This window comes from Cebus imitator, unplaced genomic scaffold (assembly GCF_001604975.1).
Source record: "Cebus imitator isolate Cc_AM_T3 unplaced genomic scaffold, Cebus_imitator-1.0 Scaffold326, whole genome shotgun sequence".
NCBI lineage: Eukaryota > Metazoa > Chordata > Mammalia > Primates > Cebidae > Cebus > Cebus imitator.
The window spans coordinates 688,650-701,411 of record NW_016107641.1 but is presented as its reverse complement, the minus strand read 5'-3'; the positions used below and the strand labels follow the sequence as shown (position 1 = coordinate 701,411).

The 12,762-nt window shown below is 43.0% G+C and overlaps 1 protein-coding gene across 8 annotated transcripts in view; it reads left to right on the top strand.

Annotated features, from left to right (window-relative positions):
* FRMPD2 (FERM and PDZ domain containing 2) overlaps positions 1 to 8,553 on the top strand; it is a 125,163-nt gene extending 116,610 nt beyond the window's left edge. For 3 of the 8 annotated variants that reach the window (XM_017504652.2, XM_037729966.1, XM_037729971.1), the window contains 2 exons: positions 5,403 to 5,684; positions 8,279 to 8,553. In XM_017504652.2, the coding sequence (XP_017360141.1) occupies positions 5,403 to 5,684; positions 8,279 to 8,282 (286 nt within the window). In that variant the 3' untranslated portion in view covers positions 8,283 to 8,553. Of the gene's footprint in view, positions 1 to 1,991; positions 2,011 to 4,422; positions 5,216 to 5,402; positions 5,685 to 8,278 lie in introns of those variants that run through there. The other 5 variants (XM_037729970.1, XM_037729969.1, XM_037729968.1 and 2 more) reach the window with 5 other exon arrangements.
* The last annotated feature ends 4,209 nt before the right edge of the window (positions 8,554 to 12,762 follow it).

Below are 12,762 nucleotides of genomic sequence, written 5' to 3'. Positions count from 1 at the left end.
CAGCCTGTTCAATATAAAACTGATCTAGTCTAGCCTCAAACTCCATGCTGGAATCTGCTACATCACATTCCTGAAGAAGGGGTTCCAGCTTTTGCTTGAAAATCTGCAGGGTTGCGGAACTTGCTACCTCTCAAGCGACCCATTTTATTATCATCTAGTTACTGATCAAAGGTTCTTCCTTGTATAAAGGTGAAATCTTTATGCTGTTATACTGCTCCTATGAGACTAGCATTTAAAGCTAAACATTTTGCATACAGCATGGCCATAAGTTCAAGCCTCCTAACTTCATCTGAAGCTCAACCAAAGAAAAAGTGATTTGCTCCCACAGAAAGGGAGCAAATACACCTTTATGTATTCTACTTCCAAGTCTGGATACCTATTTCCACCAATATTTTAGCTAGCATTCCCTTTTTTTCTTTTTTTTTTTTTCATGAAACGTCACATTATTCTGTTTTTCTGAACCAAATTAAATTTGGCTTAGTGGCCCTTTTTGCAAGGGTATACCAGATGTCCAAAGTCTGTCATTCTTGGAGGAACTGCTCCTTCTAGAGCTGCACGAGTCCCGAGGGCTTGTCCAGAGCATTCCAGGGGAGTCTCTGATCTTGTCTGTCCTGAATGCTCCTCAGGCCCACGTGGTCCATGTAGCCATGGGTGAACTGTGGGCAGGCTGCCTCACTGTTCTCAGTATCCTGGCTCTCTCAATGGCCAGCCGCTCCCCTTTCTCTTGCCTCCCTGTGGTGGTTCTGGTGATGACTGCTTTTCTGCCTTCTCATGTTTCCTGGCTTTATTTTTATCTCGTTTTCTCTCCCTCACTTAGGAACCTTTCCTCTTCTCTGAAAGAACTCAAACCAAGTCCGCCTCTCCTCCAACAGGCCATCAGCTGACACTTAATGCACACATAGTTAGTGGCTGCCCTCTACAGGAAGAAAAGAGGGGCGCACGCCCAGCAATCCCTGGACACAGTTCTCCCAGCTCCTGGGTAGAATCTGAATCAGGATTTCAAAGTAGGATTGAGGCTCTCTGCAGAAGACTTATAAGTGTTTGTAGCTCAGTTTTGAGGTGACTGTCGCAGGCCACTGCCTCTTAGAGTCTGTCTTCTGTGAGTCAAGCTCTGGATCTTATTGTGTGGTTTCAGCGTTGCCACTTACTAGTATGCCTGGAGAGTTGCCTTCCCTGAGCTGGAGGCTTCCCAAATGTAAACGGGACCATGACGATTCCACAGGGTACTGTGCAGGTCAAAAGAAATAGCACATGCAGGGTGCCGTCACAGCGCCTGGCATGCAGTAAGAACCCAGCGCAAGTCTGATTTCCTTTCCTTTCCTGAGCTATTTCCAGCTAAAGAACAGGTCCCATTTATTGAAATTCCGAGCAAGTTGCCGGAACTTACCATCTGCCAGGTGGCAACTTCCTACAGCCAGATGGCTGCCAGCACCACAGCAAGCCCAAAGTGTTCATGGAGAAGATTCGATTTCACTTTTCCTTTCTTGTTCTCTTCTTTTCTCACACTCTATATCTAGAGATTTCGCCATCTAGTAGATCTTTATAAAAATATCTTGTAATAAAGCAGTACAGTACATTTTTAAAGAGGAGAGTTGGTTTATGCACCTGTTGGAGGAGATGCTTGGCTGGAGTCACATCTTTTATAAGGTTAGTACCTAAAGGTAGGATAAGGCAACAATCACATTAAGTCTCATTACCCTTGAAACATCACTTTGGAAGGAGTGATGTTATTTGTTCCTTGATGTGGGAGCAAATCACTTTTTGTTTGGTTGAGTCTCAGACAAAGTCAGGAGGCTTGCAATTATGGACCATGCTGTATGCAAAATGCTTGTCTTTAAATGCTGGCCCCATAGAAACAGAGACAGACTGAGAGGATGGAAGATTTAGTTCACCCACTTATGTGCACTCCAGGGCTTACATTCATTGGTTGGAAAGTTGGTCTTTGCAGAATGTTTAAGGTTATCTTTCTCTCTCTTTCTCTCTTTGCCTAGCACATATCATTAAACGCATGTAAGTAAAACGCACGTAAGTTCAGCAAGCATCACTTTGTGAAAGTGATGGTATAAATCCTGATGGTCATTTATTTAAGAATGCAAAATGAAGCAGGAGTCCTTGAAATGAACCTAAAGTTACGATATACCTTTTGGGGAAGGGCACTGCCTGGAATAGCAAAAGATAATTAGGAAGCCAGAGATCTCACTCAACTGCAGCTGCCAGGCCAAGTGTGATATCAGAGTAGTTAGGGTGGGATGCAGCTGCCAGGTGAGGGAGCTGTTCTGCCTGCTCTCGGGTTGGAGTGTGGCTGTGGGGAGTGAGTGAGGTGGATGCCTGGCTAGCATCAGTCATCTAACACACAGCAGAGCCTGGGGCAGGCTAGGGCCTGGGTGCTGCCTCTAGCAGGATTCTCTTTACACCTTATAGGCTCCCAGGGGTACCTGCCCACTGCCTTCCTTTTCATTAACACTCTGACAAATCCTAACTGTTGTACTTCAGTTCAGATTTATCATCCGAACTTGGAATCTGGCAGTCCATTGAATTTGTGTACCTTGAAGTCTTAGAGATACTGTAAACCCAACCTGCCAAAACTAAATGCAGATGTCAGGAGAGGAGGCCTGGAGTTTCTAGCTCTGTCTTCCGGGCTAAAGGGGACATCAGTATGGGGCCTGACGCTGGAGAGCTGGAGACATGAAGAGACATAAAACCCAAACTTTCTTGTGAGTTTAACCATAAGTAAATAGGACAACTATAATACCTTCATATTTCAAGCGTGAAATGCCATCTGCTAGTGTGACTTTCCTCCTGAAAGGTAGAGATAATTCTGGTGGCCCAAGACTTTAAGGACTGGTGTCCAGAAAAGTTGGGCACAGTGTCTTTTCTCGGTAAATATCCTGTAGCAAGCAGAGCCTTCAGAATGCTTTCACTGACCTCAGAGCTGAACTGGGATTCTTCTTAAAAATATCCACTGAAGAGTTTCAGGACTTGGTGAGGACCCTGGCTCTGGGACACTGCTGGCTGGTGTGGGAAAGACGGCTGGCCAGGGAGCCCATGCCAAATCTCCAGATTCTCCTCCAATTATCATCTGTCTATAAAAACCTCCTTCTGTTGGACAGCTTGGTGGGCAGAGAATGAGGGCAGGAAGAAGCTGAGGCCATTACATGGACCCAAGGGATGAGCAGAAAACTCTGAGTGCCCTGACAACATCAGGGTCTTGATGAAAGTCCTGCTACATTAGCCCTGAGCTGGCCAGCCCTGAGCCCTGGATGAAGGATTCCACCTCTTTACCCATCATGTCCACACGGCAAAACATGAGGCTGACTCTGAATGTCTCTATTTTAATGAAATTCCCCAAATTTCCAAGTCTTGCCCTTTTCATGAAATGGGCATACAGGCTTCTCATGTCTCTTTATTTCCTATTCACCCTTTCCCTATGCCACAGTTGAGCCCAGGACAGATCTTCAAGGGCAGCCTGGTGCACGTGCAAAAGGATGAAAGGAAAGGCAGTTGTTCTCCCGGCTTGTGGTGGGATGATGGCCAAAATTTCACCCTTGAGACCACCAGCTCCCCCTGGGCAAGGGGGGAGCAAATCACTTTTTCTTTGGTTGAGCCTCAGATTAAGCCTTGCCTCTTGCCTCTCAGACTGATGGCTTCTCTCGGTCTCTACTAGGCAGAACCAGTAGCTGGAGCCCCAAATCGAAACCAGAGGGCAAGAAGCCTATTGGAAGGGGTGGAGAGAGTCTCCTGGTGGGAGGGGAGGCGGGGACACTTAGACAGCTACAGTGGCCGATGAACACATACTGTTGCCACCTGCCACTTTTCAACAAGGCTTAGTGTGCTCAGAGTGGAGGGAAGGGGCTTCTGCTTGAGGCGGTGGGGGCGGTGATGAGCCTGAGCCTGGGCAACAGGCTAGGTTTCTCATTCTTTGATAAAACTTCTTGGATGTTTCCTTCCTCTGTTTATAATAAAACACAGTTTCTACATGATCTGGCCAAGTTTTAAAGTCAATTTTCTCTGCAAATGTTCAACAGTTAAAAATGTCTTTTGAAAGTGAGTGTTCCTCTTCAGTCTTTGTAGAATAATTTCTTTTTTATACACTTGAGTGTGCATGTATTTACATGAAATTCACTCTTACACATATCCTGTAGCTCTCATGAGTAAAAATAATGTCTCTTTCAAAGTGAAGCTCAGTTTGGGACAGACACTCCTGGCTCTACTGGTGAGGAGGATGGGCTCTCTGGGTGTCTGGGGGTTTGTAGCTATCGGGGTGCACCAGAGCTGATTTTAAGAGAAAGAGGCAATGCAGGAAAGGAGGAGACCAGCAGCACATAACAAAGCCAACCTATTTATTTGGCTGTGGAGAAGGAGGCTGAGAAATGAGGATCCATGTATTTGGTAAAAAGCTAAATCTTTGTGCTTTTCTCTTAGATATTCCTTCTCATCTTCTCTAACCAGACTTTCGACAGATATTTTCTGAGCACCTTCTCTGCATGTCTGCACCGCTGTGTAAAATGCCCTGCCTTTGTGTGGACTGTTCTTTCTAATCAAGAGGTGTGTGTGGTGAACTTGGGGCAGCCCCTGGAAGGCATGTTCTTTGACCACTGCGTCTGCGGCTGCATCACCAGATAATGAGCTTCACCACTCGTCTGCCTCCTGTGTCCTTCCATGGGGAGTAAATGTCACTCCAGCTGGTCGCCTCTCTAAATAGGCACATTTTCAGTATTCAGAAAAGGACCTGATCTTTGCACAAAGTGCTTTGATGGTTGCCTGCTTGAGTCACTCCCAGCCCCTTCCTGAGGCCCTTTCTTTACAATTCTTCTGTTGAAATAGTTATCATAATAACAGTAGTAATCATAGCATCTCACATTTACCAAAAACTTAACCTGTACCAGGAATCGGCAGGGGGAGGGGGGTGTATCAGAATTATGTAATTTACATGTCCCAATAATCCTAGACACTTCTTGACCATCTAGTTTTTTCAGATGAGAAAACTGAGGTTCCAGTGAAGTCAATAAACTTGTCCAAGTTCTGACAGACTCTGCTTGTCATATGAAGAGTCAGTCTTAGAACTGGGTCATTGCCCTGCTTGCAATGCTGTGCCCTCTGGCAAACCCCCTGCCCCCTGCACTGGTCTCCAACTGCCTCTACCATAGCACTTCCTGCCAGGACTTTAACATTTGTTTACTGCTCCAACTTCTCATTAAACTTGGGGCTTTTCAAAGCCAGGGGTGGTGCCTTATTTGTTGTTTGCTTCCTGGTACCCAGAGCAGCCTCTGGCATGAGCTGTTTAAACATTGGCTAAGTCTCATAGGCCTGTGTCGTCGAGAGCATCCTAAAAGGAAAGGGGAAGGTGGGGCGAGAAATTTTTTTTATTAAGGCTAGAAGACACATGGGTTTCTGTTTTCTAGTCCTGAATTGGATGGGGAGGATGGGGAAGGTGACATGTGCCATCCACATGGAGCCCATTCTCCCACCTTGGAGGATGAAGAGTATCTTACCATCAATTCTACATGCCAAGGCCAGCTACCCTGTGAAGAATGTTTGGAGGCAGATTCTGGGACCATTCCCTTGCCACAGTTCTGCTCTTGGGGCACTGTTCCAGAGTCTTTGCCTCCAGAAGAGTCCCAAGAGAGCGGGAGTGAATGGGAAGACCTGGAGGAGACTGTGGACCTGGAGGACGCTGCCCTCAGGTGGGTATTACTCTGGCTGGGGGGACTGGGGCTGAGCTCTGACAGCGGGGCTCAGTGCCATCAAGCCACTTCAGCTGTGGGTGGGGATGGTTCGTGGGCATTGCCCAGTTCCCCCTGCATCTTCTTTGGGCATTATGAATCACTGTGATGGCCATTTTCACTGAGCATTTACCATGGCCCTTGCACCATGACAACGGCCCTACATCATGGGGACAGTCATCACCCCCATTTCACACATGACACATTTGGGGCTTTCCCAAGGTCATCCAGTGAGTAAGTGACAGAGCTAGAACTCAATCCTGGTTGGTTTCCTACTCCACAGCCTGCCTGTTGAACTCCTGTCTGTTCTGCCTCCTGTGTGTGGGAGGGTGCATCTCTCTCCTCTGGTCTCTCTCTTTTGGGGGTCTGAATGTCTAGTGCTTATTCCTGTTTTGCCTGCTCCTGCCTGCCCCTCTGCCAGACTTATCGCAGAGAAGAGTCTTGGTGTCATGTCATAGGGCCCATCTTGTTGGACTGCTGTGGCTGAGTATAGATCAGCATCAGGAAAGTCTCACTGTTAATGGAAGGAGCCACCAGAAGCTGACCTGGTCACCAGGTGGAGTCAGAACATATTGACGAGGACACGGGAAGAGTAAGGGCAACAGAAACTGTCACACTAGGAGGAAAGGAGGGTAAACTCTGGGCAGGTCTGTAACCATCCAACACTCTATTCAAGTACCTACAGTATATGTTAAAAAATGCTGAATGTTCCAAAAACTTTCACATAAACACAGTTTCAAGATCCATTGAAACTTACCGAGATCTATTCAAGTACCTACAGTATATGTTAAAAAATGCTGAATGTTCCAAAAACTTTCACATAAACACAGTTTCAAGATCCATTGAAACTTACCGAGACATCAGTTGGAGAAATTTCAGTTATAATTGAAACACACTCCTTCCCTTTCCTCCCATTGTGCCCTAGCTCCATTTTCCTGGCTGCACATAAGGAAGCCCGGCCACCACAAATGATTGAGCTAGAGCTTCAGAGGACAGTGGCGAGTCAGCTGATAAGGAGAGTGGATGTATGAAATTAAAATATAACAAAAGGGCTGGTTCTTATCTGAAACAGGAAGCAACAAGTTAATACAGTGGAAGATTCAGAGGCTTCGAAGACCATGCATGTTCATTTACAGAGAAGTCAAACACTTTACAACATTGAAGTGCGTGTTACAGATTCACAGAAGTGTGGGCAAGCAGGAAATGGCTTATATGCACGGGCAATCTTTTTGGAGGTGGTTCCGTGGGGCTGGGAACCTGAAAGAAGAAGGCTGAAAATTGGTGGGGACTGCAAGGGCCAGTCCACTGAGATCTACAGTGCCTCTGAGCCAGCCACGAAGAGAAAGGCAGAGGATGTGGCATGGTGGTTGGGGGAGCTCAGATTTGAAGCCTGGCCCTGCCACTCACTAGCCGGGAGAGTTGTAGTTCTTGACTTTTAAACCATTCAATATGCAGCTGACTGCCAGATGGAGCTAACCAAACCCACCTCATGCAGTTAGGACAAGGCCAAGTGTGTAGTAGTAAGCACTTAAATAACATCAGCTATTTTTATCATCAATCACAAGCGGGGGATTTGCTCCAGTTAGAGGATACAAGCTTTTTAATGCATTCAATCCTGTTGGGTTTTTTCATGTAGTCAAAGGAACTAGACAGTTGGACTTTTGCCCTAGTATGTGGTGTGGATCTGGGTGGGAAGAAGCCCTCACCTAGGGCAAGGGTGCCAGGCTTTACCAAGACCTCATCTATGTATGGATTGTGGCTTGGGATATGCTCAGGGTGAGTCCTGTTAGAATCACTGATCCCGCAAAAAGAAGAACAGGTCTCACCCTCCCCTGCAGACTGAGGACAGGTGTGCCAACATGAGTGCTCAAGGCGTGAGTTCTTGGTTTAGCTCCATGAAGCAGCCCACTGGTGTGCTTCCTGGCATCTATGGGCTACTGCACCTGGAATGTTGACTTGTGTGCTTCTTTTAGGAAATGCTGGTCTTAACAGCCTTTAAATTCTCCGTAGTGTTCATAATCCCTATAAGCTGAACCCCCTCTGCTGTATCTGATTTATAAAGAGGACTTGGCCTACAGAGCAGCACAGCCTGTAAGCCTAATCAGCAGTTATTTCGTTTGGTCCTTTTAGACATTAAGACAGTCCTATGACTATTTACTATTTCGTAGGTAGTTTTTACACACAATTTAACTTAATCCTCATGTCAATTTTGAATGGTATTCTTATTTCTCTTTTTAAAAGTGGCTTAGAAGGTTTAATTTGTCTGAGATCCTACAGGTAGGAGGGGTGAGTTCACACTACATCTGTCTGGTTCTACTTTTGGTGCCTTTTCACATTTCCCCTATAATATGTGTTTTCATGTGAGTTTGTGTAACATAGGTCTTTCCATAAAGTAGCATGAGTCCTACTTTTCCTTCACAAAATATTTCTCTTTTGTGAGGCTAAGAAAGACTCCCTTGTTCAGTGGGATTAAGAAGAGGATGGAACTGTTCTCTTTAGGGAAGGTTGCTAGCAAAATGATGAGGACACCCATTAAAAGCTGCTTATTGTTTTAGGTAAACACAGAGAACAGCGACCTCCCAAGGCAGAGACTGAGGGTTTCTGCATGGACATCCTTTCAGATGACCTTGGTCCAAAGAGTGTACCCACCAGTTCTGCCACTGGGAAGAAAATCTGTAGGCTCCTGTGAAGGTGACCTGGGATGAAGGGCCTGGCCCAGTTGTTAAGAGCTCACTTTAAGAAGAGCATGCATGTTAATTCCAAGACTCATTTTGAATAGTGGCTGTGGCCTCTCTTCAGTTCTGGGGTTTATATCCAGCAAGGCTTTGTGTGTGGGGGTGGGGGAGGGGAAGGGGAGGTGGTGAGAAGGGGGTGGGTGGCTTCCCTTTGTGAAAAGAGTTGAGAGCCAACCTCCACCTTGGAGATACCCCAGGCAGGGTGAGGCCTTGCTACGGCACTGGCACGCGCTCTCCGGGACAGACAGAGCTACACAGTGCACTTCGTAGCTTAGCACTGGACAAAGGAGTTTCTACGGCTATCACAGTGGAAGGACTCTGTTAAGGGGATTGGCCCCAAAATTATGGCTGTAATATATTTTGATATCTTTCTGTATCCTTTCTATATAACTCTACATAGCTATACACTTTTTTAAAAGGACTTTCCTTTTGGACTTCATACCTGATTCTACAAAGTATATGAAGGAAAAATAACATGGGGATATCTAGTAAAAAAGCAGAGTAAAGTGGCAGATCCAGCATTACCCCATATCAGGACAAACAACAAAGGACGTGTGGATTAGCAAATGCACAAAAGAAACACCTGGGGGACCACAGGCAAGCCCAGGAGCATGCCTGGTGCTGTGTAACAGAGAAAGCAGGGCAGAGTTGGGGTCTCCGCACAGGGAAGGGGAGACAATTTCATAGATACAACTAGGAAACCTGGAAAAAATGATTTCATTTCAAAACTCACTTCGTCTACTAGAATCACATACAAAAAAAAAAAAAATCAGAGAAAGATCGGTAAGAAACAGGCTCTAGTTTTATCAGATCTACAGAGGAATGATCACTCATCCAGCTTGCTACAGTTGACCAAAGCATAACAATAAAAAACCTTCAAAGCCGACAATATCGAAAAAGTTTAAACTTCCATACAATAATAATGACAAACCTAATGTAAAAAGAATACCAATGGGTTGGGAAAGCATTTACATAATTGTGAACAAAGATTAGAATTTTTAATATTCAGAAAGCCCATTATAATTTATAATAGATCAATAACGAATTGCTATAGACAAAATATACAATAAAATACAAATGGCCAACAAACACACAAAATATTCTAACCAAAACAACGTGAACATACTGATTTGCATTTATTACATTCACAAAATTAAAAGAAAAAGTCTAATGCTGACAAAATTTTGCTGAAGTCGGCATATTCAGAAATATCCAAAGCTATAAAAATGGGTATGCCCACTGACCCAACTATGAAACTCCTGAGAATTACCTAATCCAGAATAGGAAAAAAATCAATTATTTAAAAATGTTCACTCTAGTGCTCTCGATAAAAACAACAAATTGGAAATGGCTGAAATGCCTTAGAACAATGGTAATATTAGAGAAAATGATGGTACAATAGCATAATGGAATATTGTACTGCCAAGAAAGTAATATAACTAGAAAGAAGTCACAACTTAGTGTTTGATGAAATAACTCAAATTACATGCTGGTTACAACTATAGAAGGCCTTGTAGGCACAAGGAGAAGCACGGTGAGCAGAAGGGAGGCTCAGCAACGGAACAGAAATTGACCAAAGTTTGGGCGATGGGATTAGGAGAATACACTTTATTTTACTAAAAATTACTTTCATATATCTATTACTTGTATAATAAATTTTACATTGAAAATAAAGGGATTGAAACTGCAAAAAAAAGAAAGAGAAAGAAAGCAACCATAACCAACCAAATATAAACAAAGACCAAGGTTAAAAAAGCCTGTGCTCTAAAATCTAATTTGTGAACTCTTCTCTATGTGCTTTTGTTTCTAATTTTTCTGTGCTCCTTATGACAGAAAAATCTTATAGGTCATTTGGCTTCTTCTGCTATTAATGAAAGCGATGTTTCCAGGGATCTGAACAGGCTTGTTCTAAATTCTCTCAGAGCTGAGGCCAGCTCCCCTGGTGCATCATTACAGTGTCACAGGCCTCAAGGTTAGGGAACTAATCAAGTATGCAATGAAGTGATTAAATAACAGTATTTACAGTTTTGGAACTGCTCACATTCTGCTGAACACTGGTTGCTTATTTCCTCTTTGGAAAAGAAATTGATGGATACAGGCTCACAATACATCTGGTCCTCCTCCTTGTAGGAAAGGACCACCCCTAGCCCCCAGGCTGCTCTACTCATTTTGAACCACATCTCAGGAAGAACATGTTAATTTGTCTTAGGTGGACTCAATTGCAGCTACCACTTGCTTTATTTTAGGGCAAATGTCAGAAAGAACAGCTAATTCCTAGGAGACTCTGCTCAGTGCCTGCACACTGCTTTCATTGTTGGCTGCTGCATCCTACAAACCTGGCTGTGCTTGAGAATCAACTATAGCAGGTCTTCAAAATACAGATTCACTGGCCTCATCCCTGAAGATTCTGAATCAGTTGAGCTGAGATGAAGCCCAGAAATCTGTACTTTTACGAAGCTCAGCAGATGGTTGTTTCTGTGGCCAGATTTAAGGACCACTGATTCAGACTCTTCAAGACTTCACTTGGCCTTCCCATCCTCCCTCACTGCCATAAATATTTATGAAACTCCTATTATGTGTCACCACACCGTTGATATAAGGTTGCTAAAACATATACATATTCAGCACTAAATTACAGTGCAAAAGTGGGCTTTCAAATTCAACGTAGTAAAGGCATCACTTCTCCCCAAATTAATTTATAGGTCTAATGAAATTCTTATCAAAATCCCAGCAAGGTATTTTGTAGTCATAGATGAATTTATTCTGAAATGACTTTTATAAGTTTTAGTTTATATTCATAATGTAATTTACATTTTACAAATAAAATTATCTTCTGAAACTTATATGAAAATGCACAAGCACTAGAATAATTACAATCTTTAAAAAATAGAATGGAGTAGGAGGAATCACTGTAACCAATATTAAGGCTTACTATCTAGCTACATTAATAGTAAGATAGAGATACAGATACATAGATCAATGGAACAGAATAGATAATCCAGAAATTGACCCACACAAATATTCCCAACTGACATTTGACAAAATGCAGGAGAAATTCAATGAAGAAAGGATTGCTTTTTCAACAAACTGGGCATCCATTGACAAAAAAAAAAAAAAAAAAAAAAAAAAAAAAAAATCACTGACCTTAAATCTCACATCTTGTTGAAAAGTGAACTCCAAATGGATCCCGGACTTACATGTCAATGTGAAACTATATGATTTTTAGAAAAAAAGGTGGGGAGAAAATTGTTGGGATCTAAGACTAGGCAAGGAGTTCTCAGACTTACCAAAAGCATGATCTGTAAAAAGAAAAGGAAAAAGTGATAAATTGTTGTTTGTTTGTTTGTTTTCTCTGTGAAAAGGCTCTGGTAAGAGGATAAAAGATCCAAGCAACAAATGAGAAGAAAGTATCTGGAATCATATACCCAACAAGGGACTAGTATCTAGAATACATAAAGAACTCACAAAACTCAACAGTAACGAAACAAAAAAAAAATCCCATTAGAAAATAGGAAAAATACGTGAATGGATATTTCACTGATGATAATATACAGATAGCAAATAAGCACATGAAAAGATGCTCAACTTCAATTAGCCTTTGGGGAAACACAAACAAACTACAATAAGATATCTCCACGTATGTATCAAGATGGTCAAATAAAAATAGTGACAACACCTAATGCTGCTGAGGACATGGAGAAAGGGGATTGCTCATACATTGCTGATGGGAATGTAAAATAATGTATGTAATGTAGAAAATGGTTTGATTAGGTCTTACAATACTAAACACACAATCGCCATAAGACCCACCAATTGCACCTTGATAAATTAAGATTTGTGTTTACAAGAAAACATTTATGAAAATATTCATAGCAACTTAACTTGTAATAGCTCCAAATGAGAAAGAATCCAGATGTCCTTCAAGTAAGTGAATGGCTAAGTAACATGTGATAATCCATATCAAAAGAAGTGAAATATTGGCCCTCACAACAACTCGTATGAAACCCGACAGAGTTATGCAGAGTGAGAAAATGCCAATCCCCAAAGGTTGTACAAGTATGATTCCATTTATAGAACATTCTTAAAATGACAAAATTATAGAAATAGAGAATGGATTAGTGGTTACAAGAAGTTATGGAGAAGCGGGGGAGAAGGGAAGGTGGGTGTGGTTATAAAAAGGCAACAGGAAGGGTCCTCTTCGTGATGGAAATACTCTGACTCTGGTAGCAGATACATGAACCTACCCATGGGATAAAATTGTATAGAACACACATACACACACACACACACACACACACACACAC